General features: G+C 31.3%; 1 protein-coding gene across 1 annotated transcript in view; it reads right to left on the bottom strand.

Moving 5' to 3' along the window:
• LOC144849550 (adenylate cyclase type 2-like) overlaps positions 1-22,325 on the bottom strand; it is a 69,110-nt gene that overhangs the window by 4,012 nt on the left and 42,773 nt on the right. Inside the window, exons 6-21 of the mRNA XM_078706491.1 lie at positions 20,315-20,426; positions 18,769-18,896; positions 17,218-17,376; positions 16,793-16,925; positions 11,573-11,731; positions 10,215-10,273; positions 9,645-9,725; positions 7,899-7,971; positions 6,870-7,052; positions 6,259-6,378; positions 4,703-4,894; positions 2,912-3,078; positions 2,490-2,574; positions 2,007-2,165; positions 1,498-1,644; positions 1,077-1,202 (exon numbers count right to left, since the gene is read on the bottom strand). Coding sequence (XP_078562617.1) covers positions 1,077-1,202; positions 1,498-1,644; positions 2,007-2,165; positions 2,490-2,574; positions 2,912-3,078; positions 4,703-4,894; positions 6,259-6,378; positions 6,870-7,052; positions 7,899-7,971; positions 9,645-9,725; positions 10,215-10,273; positions 11,573-11,731; positions 16,793-16,925; positions 17,218-17,376; positions 18,769-18,896; positions 20,315-20,426 — 2,083 coding nt within the window. The remainder of the gene's footprint in view (positions 1-1,076; positions 1,203-1,497; positions 1,645-2,006; positions 2,166-2,489; positions 2,575-2,911; positions 3,079-4,702; positions 4,895-6,258; positions 6,379-6,869; positions 7,053-7,898; positions 7,972-9,644; positions 9,726-10,214; positions 10,274-11,572; positions 11,732-16,792; positions 16,926-17,217; positions 17,377-18,768; positions 18,897-20,314; positions 20,427-22,325) is intronic.

The raw sequence follows: 22,325 nt of genomic DNA, 5'->3' as shown, positions 1-22,325 counted from the left end.
TTCCCTGTTTATGTTACTCTGTAAATGATAGCTAATAGTGAGAACCGGAATAAAAATACTGCATTTAACAAACACAATTTTATATGATAGTAATAGGCCTTTAACTGACGATATAAAAAAAATTGGTTTAAAAAAAATATGATAAATTTAGAGTGAGGTTTGCGCATTTGTAAACAGTTATACTAGAACTTTAAGACAAAGTTTAATTATTTGATTTATATTTAATATTAATTAAGATAAATGATATACTATATATTATTTTAAAACCATATCTAAAAATGCAGACTAAAATAGAAAGGTTATACTTATAAGTTCGAAAACAATAATTAATTTTTTCCAGGAGTTTATTGAAGCCATTACCTTTTCTTTCTGTATGATGTCTTAAACAATGAAGCAAATTATGTCCCTGGATGTTTTTTAAATATTTCTAATTGATGTTATTTCAGGTATATTATGAAGCCATTTATTTCCTGTCAGCTAATTGGCTAAAAAAGTGGCATAACACAAAAGGCAAAGGCCCCTGGTTTAGCACTCCTTAAGGGGCCTCAACGCTGAGTAGTTGCATTGGGCTGCTTATGCTCTGGGTCAACGCTGAGTAGTTGCATTGGGCTGCTTATGCTCTGGGTCAACGCTGAGTAGTTGCATTGGGCTGCTTATGCTCTGGGTCAATGCTGAGTAGTTGCATTGGGCTGCTTATGCTCTGGGTCAACGCTGAGTAGTTGCATTGGGCTGCTTATGCTCTGGGTCAATGCTGAGTAGTTGCATTGGGCTGCTTATGCTCTGGGTCAATGCTGAGTAGTTGCATTGGGCTGCTTATGCTCTGGGGTCCTTAAATCTCTGGGGCTGTTACATCACTCATGGTTTAAACATAATTTAGGATGGTCGATTTTAGGTAGCCTGGATAACCTACTGTACAGGTCTAGCCTCTATCTAGGCTACACATAATTACTTTATAAAAATAACCCTATGGTCCCAATGTCCTCCTTACTAATAATTTAAGGAGCATGATCACCTACTGGTGCTCCTAATATTAACGGTATATTTTTTCCCCCTGCTTCTTGTATCTTTATCCCTACCTTGTAGGCATCATTAAATGAGGAGTCATTATTCTCGTTGTCCTGGTGTAGGCCTGCTGCTGCCATGTAAGTACTCCCTATAGTTTTGATCTTCTCAACACAGCTGTATTTTGGTTTTGATAACAACTGTAACAAAAACGTATAACGTAAAACTTCGAAAAAAAGATAGCCCCTTCTTTGGTTTGCAAAAGTATTCTCGAAAAGAAGCCCATCTTAAAAAGAAGCCCACCCAAAATTCCTAAAAAAGAATAAGCTTATAATTAGAGCTTCTTTTTGAGGTGGGGGAAAATGCAGTAATTAATGATAGGGGCTGAAAAGGAACAGAACACCAGGGTAACCCCCTACTCTCTTTAAAAATGCACACAAAATGTGCACACTAGATCTCCAGTTTAAATTTGTTCGGAAATACAGAAGAGCTTACCTCATCAAAATCAGCGATGATTTCATTAAGTAATCTTAAGCATTCTAAACCTTCTTTATTAATGTCCGTTTCCATATAAAATTCTTTAAAATTAGGAATAGAGGCAAACATTACAGCTATCAGACTGTATGACTGATGGTACAGTTCCTAGAAAGACATTAAAACAGGTAAATAGAGACAAATATACACAGCAGAACCTCTATTAAGAGGACACCAACAACACTTAACATTGGCTCTAGTTCATTTCACAGGAAAATATAAGAAATTATAATTTGAATAATACTCATAAAATTTACCAAATTTGCTTAGCAAAAAAAAAAAAAAATTTTACTTTGTTTAAGATAAGCTTAAGTAAATATTTTTGCCCTCTTACGAATGATATTCATTCCATGCAAGTTTGATAAATATTAATAAAGCCTAAGTTTTTTACTTAAGCACTTATAACTATCTTGACTTAAGCAAAAACATTGATAAATTTCAGCATGCAAATACATTTAACATTTTCCTACATCAGCCTTTATCTTCCTTCTTAGAAAGTGGCCTGCTACGTTCTCTGGAAGCATGTTCTCAAGGAGTACTTTGTTAAGAGATTCCATCGTCTCAACTTCTTCTCTCTCAACTCTGAACTTCATTTGCCATAAGAAGCCTAACCTTGACATGTAACAAAGCTGAAATATAAAAACACAGAGCACTATTAAGAAATGAATAAAGCCTTGTCTACACTATCAAACTTTATGTGACAAAAAAAAGTGATGATGATGTCATATCACTACCATATTTGGGAATATCTCTACCACAGTACACTTTTTTTTGTCAACTACTTTGATAGTGTAGACAGAGCTTTAGACCAGCAGTATAACATCCCTTCCTAAAACATTTTTACTCCAAACATTGCCTCAAACTAATTATTCTCCATTTTTTCAAACCAATTCACAAAACAAGATGTACCCTCTCATAACATGTTTTCTCCCAATTTGAACCCTATCACCTACCTGTCTGTCTAACAGAAGCAGTGTAATGCATATCAAAGCCAGTTGGACTGTCATAGACACTGCCATAGGTATACGTTTATCTTCACTGAAATACCAAAATAAAACAAAAATTTAAGTATGGTTACAATTCTATATTCTAACCCAGAAATCCTTAACCAGTATTTTCTAGGAAACATTTAAAAAATTTGTAAACAATAATTCATAAAATTTTAATTTTGACGGGCCTGTTTCTGAGAGAGAGAGGGGAGAGAGAGACCACAGATGAGCTGGGATTTAATACAGGTACAATAATGTTCTCTTTATTTTTATAATTCCTAGTTATTTCCAATGCAAAACGTTTTATAACCCTGTTAATTTTGGTCAATAATTACTGAATTTCACTCCTGAAAAACCACTCAAATTTTAAAAATTAAATTATTTACCCATCTGTCGTTTGATCATAAATTGTAAAAACCGATCTATGGGTGAGGTGGAGGATTAAACAGTACAAAACAAAACTGATTGCCATGACAACTGATTTCAAGAGGAATCCCATCTTCATAAACATCATTACTGTTAACATTGCTAGCATGGCGGAAAATGGAAGATACTGAAAGGAAAAGAATATTGAAAGAAATTGATTTATTATTAATAAACTGTTTATAATCACATATTAAAGATGTATTGTCCCTTGAAACACAAAAAATGAAGGTCAAAATATTCTAAATTTAAATTGGCCATATCAAAGTAATATTAAAGTTATTCACTTTAAGTCGAAAATTTGAGCCAAAAACAACAAGTTTACGTAATTAACAGGTAAAATTAATTTGATTACATTTCGTCTGGAAAATCGTCGCGAGCGAAAGTAAACAAAGATTTCAAACCACGAGTATGCATTATGCATGATGCTAATTAGAATTGTTTACAACTCATCACGGTTGAGAAGGTGTTTTCACACAGATCGCGAGGAAGTTTTATGATTATGCATACAGAGTAGCCAAACAAGGCAATTTGCATTATGAGATATGTTTTGATCGAAAACTTTGACTGGAAGTCAAAGTTATTTTTTTAAGAAAAAAACATCTGTATTTCAGTTAAATGATTTTTTTTTTGAATTATTTTTAGGTGAAAGTTAATAACTATTATGATACTTCAAAATGACCCACTTTTTTTCGAAATCTTTTTTCTTAAATTTTTTTGGAATTAGTTAAAGGGACAATACATCTTTAAATACAAAAAAATTGGTTATTCACTAAAAAGCAAACAAATGAGAATCACTTGGACTGTAGTCATACAATTATATTAATTTTAGTTTGTTGTATTTTATGATGAATATTGAAATGTAGGTAAACAAGAATATATAAACAAATATTTTTAGAAAGGAACAAAAAAATTACATCAGTAAAATGTAACAAATTCGATTGAAAAATAATTGTACTATATCATTATTATTATTGTTATTTAAAAATGTTATAAAAAAGTACATAAAAACATACAAAACAATGTTACATTAGTAAAAAAAAAGGAAAAAAAAGTGATGATATTGAATAATTTCACGCTATGTTAATTTATGTTGAAATGAATATCAAATTAAAGAACTTATTATACTGTATATATTGTACAACTAATATATTGTATTATTATTTTTGTTTAATAAATAAATGTATTCATATCTTATTTATTCTAATGATGCACTATTTAATTTTTAATAGTTTTATTTGAAGTACACCTTTATGCATGTTCTTATCCAGGCATGTTCAAATTATATAATATGCACACAATGGCATTCTTAATCCTAAATAAGCATCTAATAAAGAAAAATCCTTTTAATTTATTGACATCTTACATAATTGAACATGTGTTCTTATATAAGATGCTTCCAATGCCTTTTTTAGGTGTACATTTTGTATAAAAATTCACTGACCATGGTAGGCCTACCGAAACATGTATGCAAATTTTCGGCTTAAAATGAGTTTTTTATTCAAGGATTTTATTTAGATTTGTACTAAATCTTTATTTATTTTATTTGAGTCTACTACAGTAAATATGCTGATCCAGTGGGTTTGGTTTAAAAGTTGACAAAAATATATGGGTGGAATTAAATTTAATTAAAAATGGAATCTTTTCTTGTGTTCAAATCTTATACGTAAGCGGAAGCATACATTCGGAAATGATAGTGTGAAGGAAAACAAAATAAGATATGTTATGTTTTCTTGATCAGAAAAACCACTCACGGCTGGGAATTCGCATTCTGTAGTTGATAATTTGTTGACACCAGTTGTCACTGTTGCTTGTATGTTGGTTAAATTGTTTACTCCAATGACATCATTCACAATCTCATGTTTGTAAACAAACAATTCTGTTGCGTTTTGTTGCTGATTGGCTGGGATGGGATATTTACTGGGTGCAGGTGGTGGACAGTCTATCTGTTGGTGAAACACATAGAGGTTATTAAAAGAATAGAGAATACTCCTACCATAGAGGTATTATACAAATAGAGAACTAGAGAGTCAACATTCACTAATATGGCTGCACCTCCTATCAGATATCCAATAGACATTGTGATATCAACACAACATTTACCAACAAATGACTAATTTCACAATTAGTTAATTAACAATTACATTTATATACTGTATAGTAATTTAAAAAAATTATTTTGGCTTTCATAATATTTTAAATTATTAATTTTATAAATAGATACAGGGAAAACAAGTTTGAGAAGTCATCATTTCACTGCCACCTACTGAGCTCCCTCTAGTTATATAATACCTCTATAAATTCAACTATTAAAATCAACGGAGGCACTTGTGTACAGTTCAAAATCCTATCAACAGAGACCAGTAATCACATATTTTGAACAGATAAGGTAGCCATTCTAAGGAGTCTCTGCACTGTTCACTGTCATTCAGTTGATTCTCTAGCCACAGCAAGGCATTATGTATCAACAGACAGAGGGCAGTAAACATATATTTGTGGAAATCATGATGTTCACAGAGGAATTGATCCTACTCAATAACGGATATCCAGACTGTCACTTAGAGTTATGGGCTGAAGATAAAGCTAGGCCTTATTGTAAAAGCCAAAGTACCCATAGATCAATATGGAAAGACTATAAAAACTATGCTGATGAGGAACTGTATATTCTGTAACAGAGTAATTTATGATCAGTCTTCGTTGTGTTGTATATGTAACTGTGACATACATTTTGATGCATAATGATGATGATTTAAGGACTTATTTATCCATTCATTCATTCAACAATTAAAATTATACAATGGAAGGGAGCCAAAGGCTGAAATGTGTACATTCACCTAGATAAAAACATCAAATTATATTGTACACTTAAAGATGTTTTCCCCCAAAAACATGAACAATCCAAAAAGCTTATGTTTTCCTCTAATACCCAGTAGCAACACACTTTAATTTATGGTATAGGACAGGTTGCGAGTCTTTCAGTGGTGCTTTAGGTAAATCAGTAATCATTACAATTTATTGATCTCAGAAACTGAAAGTGTGTTAGCATTCGGTTAAAATGTAATGGTTACATTCAGTATGCAAATTAAAAATACCTTTGAATATTATTGAAACAACACAGGATTTAACTTTATTCCTCAAGTAACAATAACTTAATTGAAAATCTGGTAGTCATTTGGTCACAACAAAACAAATCAAACCCATCCCTTTCAGATGAGCAAATATGACATCGTCTCATGCCCGATGAAAATTATTAGTTAGTTATAAACCGAGTGTATCAGGTTACCCGTGTAGAACACAGCGTATTACTTACCACATTCACAAACGCAACTAATAGCGTAATGGAGACCGTAATCAGTGCAATACCACAGCGTAGAGATCTGTTAGACGATACCATCTGAGCTATCCAATTTGCTGTCAATTTTTTGTGACACTATCGAAATAAATAATATTATTATAATTATTAGTATCTTAGTAAAACTCTAGTGTGATGCAGTTTTCCTGCTTTATTGGAGTATAAAGATCCAGATCCAGATCTTTTTATTCTTAGACTATAGTGTATAATCTACTAGTGTATACGATAAAAACAAATAAATTAGTCAAGTCCATAGCTTAAACAGGCAGGAACAATAAAGATTGTTAATCAGGGGTGATTTTTTTACATATAATATACAAAATAATCTCACTTTTGTTAAAAGGGGTAGTACATCCCCTAGTTCCACTCCCTTGGATCTGCCCCTGTTTTTGAATGTATAATTTGTGCAAAGGCTTATATCTAAGGTTTCTTGTGAACTTTACTTTATTCATAATATTTAATTAATAACGTGTATAGTACAGGTAATAACTGCAAGAGTGGACAGAAATATTATAGAGGGGAATCAAATGATTTATTTAGATAATTAAAACCCACAAATGATAGCTTACTAGAAGTTGATCAGCCATACCAACAATAAGAACACAGAGAAGAAGGAGGCAGCCAACCGTGAAAGAGATGTAGAGCAGAGGCGTCTTGCGCATCGTCAGAAACTGGCCAGCTGCGATACATATAAAAATAAAGAATGATGTTCCTATGTAGTACTTGAAAGATGGGTCTGCCAGCTCGCTATACTGTAATGAAAACAAAACAATTATTCTACTGCAGTTACTGCAGTAAGTACATTTATTTTATTGCAATAACGTATTGTTTACTTTTAAGAGGAAATTTAATTATAATGATACTTTTTTTTCCAGTTGGTTAATTTTCTGTAGATGCTGTAATTGTAGTAACTATTCTGTTTTTTTTTCCCTGTTTTGAGTCTTTCCTTGCCTTTTAAACGTATCTATTTTTTTGTATTTGGTAGATGTTTGAATGAGTAAAACAATTTAGAGGCAGTTGCCAGCAATAAACTGCATGTATAAACAAAATTTCTAAATAATTACTGGAAAGGTTAAAGATTAAACAAAATGTAGTTTTACTACAGTATAATAATAGTTTTGCAGTATTAGACAAAGAATGTTAAACTTAATTGCACATTTGTTACATAAAAGATCTAATAACACAGAAATAATTTATAGCATTTTTTAGATCAGTGTTAAATACTTTTTTAATTGCATTTGAGATGGCATTCTTAAACGTGTCAACCAATTAAAATTTGATAAATAGGTAATTAAGACAACATTGTGAAATTTAACCGGTTTTTAAAAATAATAATTGAGATATTTCAAATTTATGACTCTGCATTTCTTGTAATATTTTCAGTTCAAGCATGGAGAATCTGGTTAGAAGTGGCATACATAAATCTCTGTCTACACTATCAAACTAGTTTGACAAAAAAAGTGTGATGTGCCCAAATATGGTAGTGAAATACCCAAATATAGTAGTGATATGACATCACATTTTTTGTCACATAAAATTTGATAGTGTAGACAGAGCTTAACTCTAGAATATATATAAATTTAATTTGTTTTTCTCACCCTTTTTTCCCAGTTGTCCACTTTGAATATCATGGTACCGAATTCTAAATCATCTGAGTTCATGCATAACCGACTGAAATAATTAAAATAACTACCAGGTTCATAGTAATATTTAGAATATTCAATTATGGTCTATATGTTAAGGTGCCTGTACAACACACAGAAGGTTCTAGTTCAAGCCTTTTGAATTGTATCATCTTCACTGTTAGTCATTTTTACAACGCACCACTTAAGAGTATGAATAGAATGAACTTTTGACTCTACAGTAGGTACGTATTTTTAAAAAATTTCATACACATTCAACAGTGAGTAACTTGCCAATTACAGGATGGATAAACTATTTTATAAAGTCTCATTTGAGGCTTAGGAATTGGAGTTGAAAGAGTACTGAGTTACAACCCTGGAACTATTAGGTCAGGATTGAACCCTGGACCTTGGGATTGACAGGCAAGCATGTTAACCACCAATCTACAGCTTCATGCACAGCATGTCGTGAGAATGAAAGGTCGATATTATTTATTGAAGGAGCATTGCTAGTCTGTTCAAAATATGTTTTTAGCAATAAAAATAATATTCATTCATATAAATATGTGAAAGTATATTGATATGTCATATTTATCAGACCTTTTTGTAATTGGCACAGAATTTTGTGACCCTAAAACAATTTTGTCCTGATAAATCATAGTAAATCAGGGTTTAAAACATATTATATGTATTACAGTATCAACTTCACACAAGCTGAAAGGTGACATTTAACAGTGCACTTCATATTAGTGACATAGTTTCCAATTTACACTTTAACAGTTATTTTTTATTGTCTTTGAAAACATATTGGTTAAATGTCATCTGAATGTCCTTGTTTCACACATAACATCGACATCACGTCAAGAGAAATAGGACACTTAATGTTAAAGTTATAAATAGCTATAATCTTAATGTTATATATAAACAAACAGCAGACAAATTACAAGACACAAATGTGAAAATGCAGCAATTAATATAATCATTTTTTATCGCATTTAAAATTTCAAAACGTACATAGCAATGAATGCAGTAATGCATGTGTACAACAAAAATTGTTGCCGAAGTATTTTAGTAGCATGATGGTGAGAATAATGATTATATTACAGATATATAAAGTCAGCGAGTCAAGGCCGAAGATAGGAGCTACGTTGAGTCCATGGCTGCTTCATTGACATGTTTTCGCAGCCGACTCTCCCCATGGTTCTGGTGGTAGATAAAGTCTGTATGTCCAATGTGCATTATTTGCCCATGTGTGTTTATTTATAAAACCTACATGTCATACATCCTTTGAAAAAAGTAGGTTACTTTGCCTTGCCATACTTATTTCACATTAATTGGTCAGGTGAATCAAACCCATGCCCTCCAGATCACTAGTGTGGTGTTCATACCATCAAGGTTTTGTGCTGAAGGCTAGGGTTAGATTCAAGACTATAGCTCTGTCTACACTATCAAACTAGTTTGACAAAAAAAGTATGATGTGCCCATATATGGTAGTGATATATGCTTATAAATATGGGCACATCACATTCCTTTGTCACATAATGTTTGGTAGTGTAGACAAGGCTTAAGGAAGGTTAGCATTATCATCATGGATAGAAAATGGCTGCAAAGAATATGACATGACTCATAGGAGATGAGAATGTTATAGAAAATGTCTAAATCGACCAAGCACTCTGATATTTACAAAATATCGCGTTATAAAATAAAATATAAATCCTTTACTTTTCAGAATTAATGCCGTCGATAGCTTCATACATCCTCTCATTTACACGTCTGTCAAACATGATAGAATGGCGATGAATTCTGAAAGAAAAAAAACTCATCTGTTACTCTACTGCGTGACAGAGTAGCGGTGAAAAAAACCGATGCATTATATTCTAATATAGGCCAACTTTATATCATAGAATGGCAATGAATTCTGAGAAAAAAGAAAGAAAATGATTTATCACAATAAACAATATCTAGTTTTTATAAATATTTAAATTTTTTTTCTTTTTTTGTTTTTGTTTTTTTTTGTGTTTACTGCTACTTTCAATAATGTCAACAACTCTACAATTCTTGATTTAAAAATAGAATATTTTATCTTTTTGTTTGTCAATATGTATAATAATTGTTTATGTTATTGACAATAAAAGTTGAAGTTGATCTTCTCTCCTTCTATGACAAATAAATTGTACATTTTAAAACATATATTAAAAATAATATCAATGAGCACAAAATAAGTATTACACATCTTTTTAAAATATATATATATATACAAAAATTCCGGAATATCTAAGTACCGATACTTACTTGGCATTGTGTTCCATTATTGATAATGGGAATAGGCAGGTGTTGATAGCAAATATGCCCTGAGGAATAAAACAAAAAAGTATGGCTGTGCATGTTAAGTTATTATATAATACTTAATATATATAATTTTCAGCATTTGATTCTCATAAATATGATTGCAAATGACAGATGGAAGTGTAACTCGAACGGCACCAGATTATATTACACAAATCTAAGATGAATACAAATATATGGATCAATAAATGCTGTCTTATATTCATAATCTGTCTCTCTTCATCCCTTTTCCATCCGTTGGATATAACAATATCTTAATAAAAACATACATAAAACATATATTCTATGCTTCATGCTTTTTAAATCACAAACAGAATAATCCTTTAACTTTAAATATAGCAGTATTATAAACCAGTTAAATACTGTAAAGGGATTCTTTCCTATGAAATGAACAAAAGGGGGCAATTTTTTTTTTCCAAAAATGTTCTCTTTAATAAGGGTTCTACTGTTAAAGGAAAACCATTAAATCTTGGGATTTTAAATCAAGGACTTAAGCGCAACATAAGCAATTTGACCAATCACATGCAATGGATTATGTGAACTATCGCTTGTGATTGGTCAACTTGATGGGTTTTGCTTATGTCCATGCATTGTGTCCTAATGGGAACCAATCTTGGGATTTTAAGTCACTAGGATGCAATGCAAGGACGTAAGGCGGAACATAGGCAATTTGAACAATAACATGCGATGAATTATTCTAACTATCGCTTGTGATTGGTCAACTCAATGGGTTGTGCTTAAGTCCATGCATTGTCTTCTAATGGGAACCAAGCTTAAGTTGGACCGATACTATTTTAGAGTATTCCTTCAGTAATAATAGTAATCGTCTTCCCAAAGTCAATAAACTTTGTAAACATTGTCATTTAAAAATAATATGTGACAAAAACAGAATGATAATGGTTTTGACAACAACTGTTCCTTAATAATGTCACATACATGATAATTATTCTTTCAAATCAAGACGTCAAACTATTTGAGTAAATTCTGATTGTAAGAAATGTGTCTCCAGAACGCTAATTACTCAAACAATTGCACTAATTGTAACTATTAAATTCCTAGAATCTATCTGTATGTGACTCTTATCACAGATGTAGGTCATGTGGTCTATTAAGCTCTGTCAAACTAGTTAGACAAAAAATGTAATGTGCCCAAATATGGTAGTGAAATGGCAAAATATGGTAGTGATATGACATCATCATGTATATTTTTGTAACATAAAGTTTGATAGTGTGGACAGAGCTTAAGAATAGTCATGTATTGTATCACATATATTATTATTTCTCTACTTCAAGATGTGTACTTACAGACAAACCGACAGTCCGGGTAACAGGAAGAAAGGCTAAATTTGCGAATGGCTTATCAGCTCCCCACGTTTCAAGATATCGCGCCATCTTTTTGGAAGCTCTGATACGATTTGTTTCCTTCTCGTTATCCTCAGGGTGTAGCATTTCATTCTTTGATGACTAAAATAAAAACACATATCAACTTGATGACTTTTATAATAAAACATATACAGTAATTGATAACTTTTTGATAATAAAGAAAAACACATAGTATGTCAAGGTAAGTTTTAAGATAATAGAAATAGTATATCAATTTGATAACTTTTTGATAATAAAAAAGCATGTGTCAACTTGAAAAACACATTGTGTATCAACTTTTATGACAATCAACTTGATTATGATAACTTAATGATACTAAAGAGAAAAAAGGATAATTTATCAACTTGATAACTTTTATGATAATCAACTTGATTATGAAAACAACATACTTATGATACTAAAGAAAGAAAAAGCATAATTTATCAACTTGATAACTTTTATGACGTTGTTAGTGATGAGTTTTGGAAATCATATTTTTTTTCAACATCTGTATTCATCAACAAGACACTCATCGCACAGTGATAGAGATTGTTAAAATGAGATTTACGAATCTATTGTATAAAAACACACTGTACTTTACAAGTAGGCCTCTTGAGGAAAGATCATGTTGATGAATGAGACACTCTTGAATTGTTTACAACTAAACGCTAGGATGTTGCGGCAATACAAAATTGTAATATCCAAACATTAACTAATACAAAACACAAAATTAATTTAACTTCTGTGCACAATTTAAATAAATATAGAAAGATTTACAAGGATATAGACACATTAACAAACTATCCTGCTCTAAACGAACAAAAATGGAAATGAAACTGTGGAAAGAAGTACACTGTAAGCTCTGTCTACACTATAAAACTAGTTTTGAAAAGTGTGATGTACCCAAATATGGTAGTGATATGCCGAAATATGACATCATCATGTCCATATATGGGCACATTTTTTTATTACATAAAATTTGATAGTGTAGACAAGGCTTTACTCATTAATCATAATCATTAATAGTTTGAAAATTATTTTAATTTAAATATACAGTATAATATAGACTTGCACGAAATCTGTAGTTATTGTCTTTTTTATGTTGTGAGCTCAAGTATATACATATGAAACGCCATAAGTGCCAAAAATATTTATCTTTTTACTAATTTCAGTCTACAACCGACGTTTAATAATATATCATACATTCTGTTTAAAAAAAGGGATAACGATTAGTGAAACCTAAATATTTTTTGTTAAAATCTTTCTAAAAAATATCAAAAAGTATTTGTAAATTTCACAATTTTCTGACTATAGTGCTTAAAATGATAAGCTTGTTCTTCTTAAGATTGAACATGAGTTGGTATGCTCAAATCATTCTATAATTTTAAGATTTATATTAAATTGATTGGTTGGCTTCGAAGACTTAAAATAAACTCTGGGTGAGAAAAAAAATTACTCTACACAACAAAGAATATAAATCAAAATACGCTTGCTCTACAAAGACAAGTTTTCAGTTCAAATTCTATTGCTTTTACTTGCCGCCGTGTGCAGCACAAAGAGTATAACAGAACCTATTATGCCCAAAGCAAGATTCACCGACTTTACTTTAGTTGACATTATGTGTATTACAATGAGATAGGAAGTCTCATCTTGACTGCCAACTATTAAATTCACTTGACAAGATTGATGATGTCTACAATAGCAGCTGTGTGAAAGAGACCTAAATCTCAATTATTATCGCGAAATTTAAGATTCTGTCTGTAATGAAAAATAATTGTCATTTATGCCTTCTTCGTATTTCTGCACACGTCTAAATATTAGTGTTAAAGTGCCAATTATATGAACAATCAAAATGGCTTCTTATAATTTCAAAATACAGTAGAAAAACCCTTACTTAGGGAGACCAATACAGAATACAAAAGACTGAGTATCACCAGGGGAGGGGTGTCCCTGGATAGAGGTGTTCCTGGATAAAGGTGTCCCTGGATAAAGGTGCCCCTGGATAGAGGTGTCCCTGGATAGAGGTGTCCCTGGATAGAGGTGTCCCTGGATAGAGGTGTCCATGGATAGAGGTGCCCCTGGATAGAGGTGCCCCTGGATAGAGGTGTCCATGGATAGGTGTGTTCCTGGATAGGGGTTGGCAGTAATGTTAAGATAAATATAGCCCATCGTTTTTTACAGGGTCGATAAACTATTTCATAATTTATTGTATCAATTGAGGCTTAGGGAGTGGAGTTGAAAGAGTTGTGAGTTACAACCCTGGCTCTAGGTCAGGATTGAACCCTGGCACTAGGTCATGGGATTGGAAGGCAGGCATGTTACCTCCTGAAAAGGGATGTACCAAAGAGGTGTCCTATTGTATTTATTTACAAAAATAAACACATATAGGTTTATGAAATGTTATGATACTCATCAATACATTGATCGGTTTAGTAATGCACAAACATGCTATTATATGCCAAGTAAAAATGGGTTGCTTCCCTTGTGTCCAATTGTCTAGTTATAAATTAGCTATAGGTTCCAGCAGCTAAAATTTAAAGCTAAACTATCAAAGCGGTATAATTGTCAACAACGTTATGACAATTAGTCCTGCACAATCATTACTAACAAAGTTGTTCAGATTCACTTACTATGTCCTTCAATTATAAAAATATGTTCATAGATAGCCTACTTTTCATGAAGTTTAAGTAGTCATTTTAAAGATACAGTATTTAAAGAAAACTCTGGCATGGGAGAAAGTGTTTTTTTTCTGGTATGAGTTAATTTTTTTTATTACCATTTTTCTTGGGTTATCCAGTTCATTCAGTATATTGTTTTATTGTACCTTTTTTTTAAATATGTAAGATTGAATGAACCGAAGGGGAAACTAAATGAGATGTGAATCTAATACCTTGGGTTAACAGGCAAGTATTTTAACTGCCAAGCTACAGCGCCACTATAGTGATGATAAAAATGAATAATAATAATTATTGCTATTATTTAAGTTTAAATTAACTTTGTTGTTAAAATTGCAATTATTACTGAATACTGAAATGCTTTATTTGTCCATTATCATAATAAAATAACAATAGAAATTCTTCTTAAAGATTGACAAATATTAGTACAATAAAAAAACAGATAACAAAAATTAATATGTAGAATGAACACACACATTATGGCACAAAACTTAAGTTTTAAAATGCAGTTATTATATTATAAAGAATAAAGAAATATTGTTTATAAGGTATTGAATGAATTTTGACAGTCGTAAATACTAAAGATGTGTGTGGGCGTGTATGTGATAGCCTCATTATATAATAAGCTAAAAATGAGATTGTTATGATATGTTTGCCAATAATTGGTTAACTACTCCAATTATAAAGACACACCGAATTTAAACGGCTTTAATTGTAACCGAAGACAAAAAGTTCAAAGGGTTAAAGAAAGAAGAGAAGCAGCCAAGATGGAATCTCAGACACAATTTTTATAAAGCTCACCAATCACAGATTTGATATTCGGTTAAATTAAAAATGTGCAACAGAAATCTTGATACAGAATTTGTCAAAAATTTACTTTAAAATCCGGTCAGACCGTTTTCAGTAGTTAAGTAGTAATGAAAATCATTTGAGGCTAGTGAGTTGAGTACAACGAGTCATGCGTTACAACATTTACACCAATCAGGATTGAACACCGGATCTTGGGATTGGAAGGCAGCAACATTTGAAAACATATATTAAATTATTTTTTGGAGTTTTTGTTTTTGTTAAAAGAAATTTTTCTAAAAAGTTCTTGCCTTAAATTCTTGTTTAATTTATTTTCTTTTCATTTATTTATTTGCCTACGTTCCCAGCATATAAATTACAGAAATTTCTAAAACACATCAACAAGGTATTAAAAAGAACAAACAAAAGTTTAAGGTAGACTACATCACCCAACAGATTAACAGACAAAAATAAAATTGTATACTGCATACAAATTGTGGTTTATTACCTAAAAGGAATTTGATATTCATTTATTCTGTAAGCTATATAAATTCAGGCATAGAGAAATGTATACATTTGGAAATGTGTTGAATTGAGAAAGACATATACTTATTGTCTGATGTAACTAACAGGAAAGAAAAAAAACCCGATTTTACTAAATTATCAACTGAACACTATCTAAAGCTCTGTCTACACTATCAAACTTTATGTGATGTGCCTATATATGGTCATGATGATGTCATATCACTACCACATTTGGTCATATCACTACCATATTTGGTCATATCACTACCATACTTTGGCACATCACACTTTTTTTGTCAAACTAGTTTGATAGTGTAGACAGAGCTTTACAATCAGAAGCTTAAAAGACTTCTAAATCAGAGTTTGTAGTGATATTTTATTGTGATGTTTTCTCATCCTTTTCTCATAATTGTTTATTTAATAGCAGTAATGCTGACAGGATTTCTTTCCACTATTGATTCATTTAGGGGTTATCAAACTTAATAATCCCATTAATCTGAACAAATGTGGGGATTTTCCCTTTTCTTGGAAGTTCATTTGAAGTAGAACAAAGACAATGAAAGAAAATTATATTATCTTTGAGTCTAAATAGGTGTAAAATATCATTTTTTTGATGATGAAATGTTAAAATTTCGGTGAGATGTATCAGTGACATTTAATAATAAAAAATAATGATGGGTACTCTCAGGTGAGCATGCCTCTTACCCATAGGTGTAAACAAAATGAAATAATAATAAATGTGAAACAAAAAATAAACAATTTCAATGAAATATATCATGATAATGGTATAAAGCTGTAGCTTGGTGGTTAACATGCTTGCCTTCCAATCCAAAGGTCCAGGGTTCAATCCTGACTTACTGCCAGAGTTGTAATACAGCGACTCTTTCAACTCCATTCCCTAAGCTTCAAATGAGACTTGTTTATAAGCACGATAAACTATAAAATAGTTGATTTATACTGTAATTGGCGAGTTTGTGCTCACCGTTGGATGTGTATGAAATAAAAAAAAATAAATTAAAAAATTGTACTTTTACTTTATACAGTTTTCACACATGTCCCTATCTAAAACATGCATGTATGCATATCTGCAGCTTTCCTATCTAAATACACATTCCATCTTCAAAATAGCAACAAAATATCTTCAAGCCATTGAAAAAAGACAGGTCAACGAACTTACTTTAGGCGCAATAATAAAGAACGTGTGTATGTCGTTTTCTTTCAGATATTGACTCCTTTCCTGGCCGTTGCCCTCTTCCACTTCGAACTTCCCGTTCAGGTGTTCCAGGGTCGCCATAGTAATATGTACTTTTCTAAGAAAGAGTACAAATAAGAGAGAGAGGTGTTATAGACACAGTTTACTGTAGACAATTGAACTAGACATACATCTGAAATATATGAATCACTTCTATTCGATTTGCTGTTTTCTGATGATAAAAAAAAAATCAAGGAACAATGAGCTTACATTTTACATACTTATATTTATAATAATCATATTTGTTTTTGTTTAAAAAAATAATTATTTCTGATCTCTCTTGGTTATCTTGGTGTTCCATACGTCAAAAACTAAAATGAAAATGATTAACACTTTAAAAAAAAACCTACCCTGGTAAACCGCCACTCTCCATGTGATTGGCTAAACTTACATCATGTGACCAAACATCGTACTGCCATTTCCGTAGTCCAAGAACGCCGCATAGTACATTGCCCGTGTGCACACCAACTCTCATGTTTACGTCAACACCGGTAGCCTTTCGCACATTCCTGCAAAAAGATTAAAAGTGAATGTGATCTATGTTATTAAGTATGAATAATTTTCTTAACACAATCATTGATAGACAGACATTACTCTCTAATGACGCCAGGTTTCAATAACTGCGTCTCCACAGCCAAAAATTAACCGATAAAAATTAACCGATATACTGCCTGTGGAACAGGGTTTAACTGATCCCACTCGAGAAAAATAAACCAATAATTATCTCATTCAAATCGGATAATTATCGGATAAATGCGATAATTTTTAACTTCTAAAGGACAAATTGTTGCATTGTGATCTGGTTGTTTGTTAAGACTGATCATGCACACTTATTGGTATAAAAAATTAACCGATAATTTTGTTTTGGCAGCGGAAACATGGCCAATGGCTACACATCTGTGATAATCGATGATTTTCATATTTTACCAATAAATGAAAAGTGAATACATTGTGTGTAAATTTCATTGAAATTTGTTTATATTATGGCAGGCTAAATATAATTCCAAATTACAGGGAGTGTATGAATGGAATATCCTCCCTCACCTGTTAAATCTTTCCTAGTATGTAGAAACAACTTCTCAATATCTACTATGCATTCTTTTCTCATAAAAGATCAAAATGAACCCTCACCACAGCTTTCAACATATAGGCATTTGAACTTGTTAGCGCTAGAACATTGATAGCTAATCTATTGGCACGATCTATTCACATCAAACTGTGAGATGGACTCCCACAGGACGTATCAACACGGGTAGACATGACATTAATGTTACGATGTCAAGAAAATTATCGAGAAAGTTGTAGAATGTGTTAAGCACCATGATGAGAGCAATAGAAATACCATCGCCTCCACGCATATTTTCATTACATGATGTCATCTAGTATTCCAGCAGGATAATTCATGTCACTTGTGTACATTCCTATGTTGTTATTTCAAAATATTATAGATTTTGTTAAATAATAAATTTCTATTTTATTTTCTATTCTGTATTTTCATTCCAAATTATGAAATAGAAGTTTTTATATGCCTGGTATATATTCCCTGTTTATATTTTTTTCTTTGATTGACAATAGAGGGAACGTTTTTGACCCAATACAGTGTCCCTTAATAGGAGTGTTCCTTATTTTAGGTCCCTTGGCATATGGATTCAAGTCCCTGGGCATTTGAATTTAAGTCCCTGGGAATTGGTATATAGGTCTCTGGGCATTGGCATTTAGGTCCCTGGGCTTTTGATTTCAGGTCCCTGGGCATTTGCACCCAGGTTCCTGGGCATTAAAATTCAGCTCCCTGTGCATTTGTATTCAGGTCCCTGGGCATTTATATTAATGTCCCTGGGCATTGCATTCAGGTCCGGTCCCTGGGAATTTAGCATACTTATTCACTTTCTTTTAGTACTTACAATATTGCATCACACATTGCCAATCCCATCTCAACACAGTTGATAGCATGATTCGGTCTTGAGATTGGTAAACCAGAAACACAATAGTAGCAGTCACCAAGGATCTTAATACGCATACAATTATTCTCCTACAGTAATATGAAAAATAAATAAAAATATACAAATTCATGAAAACTACTATAGTTTACTGAAACTTAGTACAGTAAACAAAAAAAGACTGGGGTTTGTGTAATCTCAATGATTTCTACATACGGCCAATTACCATTATTTTAGACGATTCAACATCTCTTGTCTTCAAATTCCATCACACGTAAACATGATTTTTTAATTAATGTTAATTACGAATATGTTCAGGCTATAACTAATACAGGGTCATTGATAATAACGAGATACTAATATTTAATTAAGCACTTCAATAAAGCGTCAAGGTAATAAGATGAATACTAATTATCCATTTAATTAAATAATGGACAAAAATAATTACGGATTAAATTCAAGGCATGGTTTAAAGTTAACGGTATTCTTTGATATATAGATGAATTAAGAAAAAAATAACTGGTCTTTTGAAAATCATAGGTGTGCTACAAATTGCACTCCTCAATACATTCAGAGGTGCTGTTTGTATTTTGGTGTGTAGAAGTTTACCAAATTTAAGCGTGTTGTAAATTGCACTCTTCAAGGGCAGTTTAGGAGTGTGTTAGGTGAGTGATCGCACTCACTCGCCTTAAAAGACAAGGCCTGTGGTTACTAACTGTGTGAATATTAAATTTATACTTAAATATAGTAAATTTTCAATAAATGGTCTTCTAAAAATGTTAAAAACACCCAATCGATTGTATGTTTAACTGGTTATCCCTGTGCAACTTTTAGTTGCAACACAAAATAACAGTTATTTAATTGATTGAATCAACTATAATTCTGAACATTTCAGAAGTATGATCACATTGCATTTTGTTTAGTGTTAAAATGTTCCATAAACGACCTAAATAAAGAGCACAGACTTAATGGAAGAAATGTGGTTGTATACAAACGTTATTTCGCTTTTTCAAAGTTATTTAGCAAAAACAGTAAAACTCAAAAACCAAATCTACCTTTTGTTATACAATTACAATTTTGTTTAAAAATTATAAATATTGTTCAGATTAAAACATTGTATCTACTCCAGGTTCAATATTGACATACACTAATTCAATACATGTTGAAGCATTAAGTGCAATCGTATTTGCCTTGTAAATGTATTACACTTGTGATTGGATACGGCTTTGTTCTTAAAATTAAGTGCAATACATTCACTGAGCATTATCTATGTAAGTTGTTAAGTAAATACTGCAGTTATTAAGTGGTATAATACTTGCTTCAAAGTACAGAGCAATTTGTATGGGACGCAAGGCATTATTAACGATTTGTGCATTTATAGATCAATTAGTACATGAGCAGAATATATAGTAAGGATTCCTAATATTCTTTATTATAAATTGATTTTAATCCGCTGAAGCACTAATCTAATTGCATATTTAATGTAAAGCTTTTGTTTTCTACAACTTACCTCGGCCAACCTATCAAATCGACCAAAGAGTTCGTTGAGAGTCTTCACAAGTTCTGGTGGAGAGCACTCACTTGCAAGGCCGGTGAAACCAACGATATCAGCATATAAGATACTGTTGTTAAGAAATTGATAAAGAAACAGGCAAATGGATTAATTAATGTACTAAATGTTTTAAAATTGATTTATCTTGTATTTAGGCCAATTTACACAAACAAGCGGTAACAGTAAATGGAAAACAAAATATAAAACCAGGTTAATATTTCTTATGTTGTATAAGCATTAAATTAAAAATATGTATTAATAGAAAATATTATTGAATAAAGTCTCTGAAAAGGAAAAAAAAATAAAGAAATATTTCTTTCTTATTTCTTATACAAATCCGCTCAACATAGAAACATATTCATGTCAGACAAGCTACGCGCTTTTCCGCTTACCGCTACCGCTCATCTGTGTAAATTGGCCTTTACTGCCATTATCAAACTAAGGGATAATGTCAAAATTATTCTACTGCAGTTACTGCAGTAACTACTTTTTGTATGTACTGTACTAACGTATGAATTTAGTTTGTTTCAAAGTAGAAGTTTATGAGGCCATTAAAATTAACAAGGCGATTCCAAAAAAAGTTTGCAAAATCATTACATAAACATGTTAAAGGTCAAATAAAATAATAACTGCATTATTTTGTCACGTAAAACATCTTCTTTATAGCTTTGTAAACTCTGTCTACACTATCAGACTTTATGTGACAAAAAAATGTGCCCATGGACGTGATGATGTCATACCACTACCATATTTGGGTATATCACTACCATATTTGGGCACATCACATTTACATTTAAGTGCCATCACCAAGTATAATGCTCTTTTACACCAGGGATGGTTTCTTATAAAGTAAACAGCATTAATTCACATAACAATTAAGGAAAACTACCTATGTATTATGATTAAGACAATTTATGCTGTTTTCGTATCTAAAATTCTGAATTTTAAATAAGATAATAGAGTGATTGCACAGCGATACTTCATGAATCATTGAAAAGCCACAACTTCTTTATTACTCATTGAATGCAATTGGACAATGTAATTACAATTCACTATAGTGATTGAATACACTATTTATCCAAAGTTATCGCGTGCATGTTTAAGAGTTGAATAGGGTGAATATTTTCATGAGTTAAAGATTGACTGTTCAGTCTGGCTTTCAATGAATATACAAAATATTCTCACCATTTTACGAATACAAAACATTTAATAAATGCAAACTATTCTCACCTTTTAAGGAACACAAATTATTTTTACCATAAAAAAAAAAAAAAAATTATAATAAAGATTGACTGTATAATAATAATATAATATTCTCAACATTTTATGAATACAAAAACATTCAATGAATACATAATATTCTCACTTTTAAGGAACACAAATTATTTTCACCATTAAAAAAAATAAATAAATATAGATTGACTGTACAGTCTGGCTTTCAACGAATACAAAATATTCTCACCATTCAATGAATACAAAATATTCTCACATTTTAATGATGAACACAAAATATTTTCACCATTCAAAAAAAAAAAAAGAGTTACAAATTGACTGTTCAGTCTGGCTTTCAACAAATATACAAAATATTCTCACCATTTTCTGGGGTGAATATGAAAGAGTTGATTTAAGTTGAGTTAAAGATTGACTGGCTTTCAAAAATATTCTCACCATTTTACGAATATAAAACATTCAATATACACAAAATATTCTCACCATTCAATGAATATAAATATTATCTCCTTTTAATGAATACAAAATATTTTCATCATAAAAAAAAAAAACCAAAACAAATGCATGTGTTAACATAACAAAATGTAAATTAATTCTAATAAAAGTGTGAGAAAATTGTCTTGCGTTTCTTTATGTTCTAAAGATTGAGTAACGTAGCTGATTATGTGATAAATTTATCTTCCACCATTTTAAACAAGATCATTATCTCTGATACCACCAATTGAGAATGGCACCCTAC

Source organism: Antedon bifida, chromosome 8 (assembly GCF_963402885.1).
Source record: "Antedon bifida chromosome 8, ecAntBifi1.1, whole genome shotgun sequence".
NCBI classification, from domain to species: Eukaryota; Metazoa; Echinodermata; class Crinoidea; order Comatulida; family Antedonidae; genus Antedon; species Antedon bifida.
This window is presented reverse-complemented; position numbering and strand designations above follow the sequence as displayed.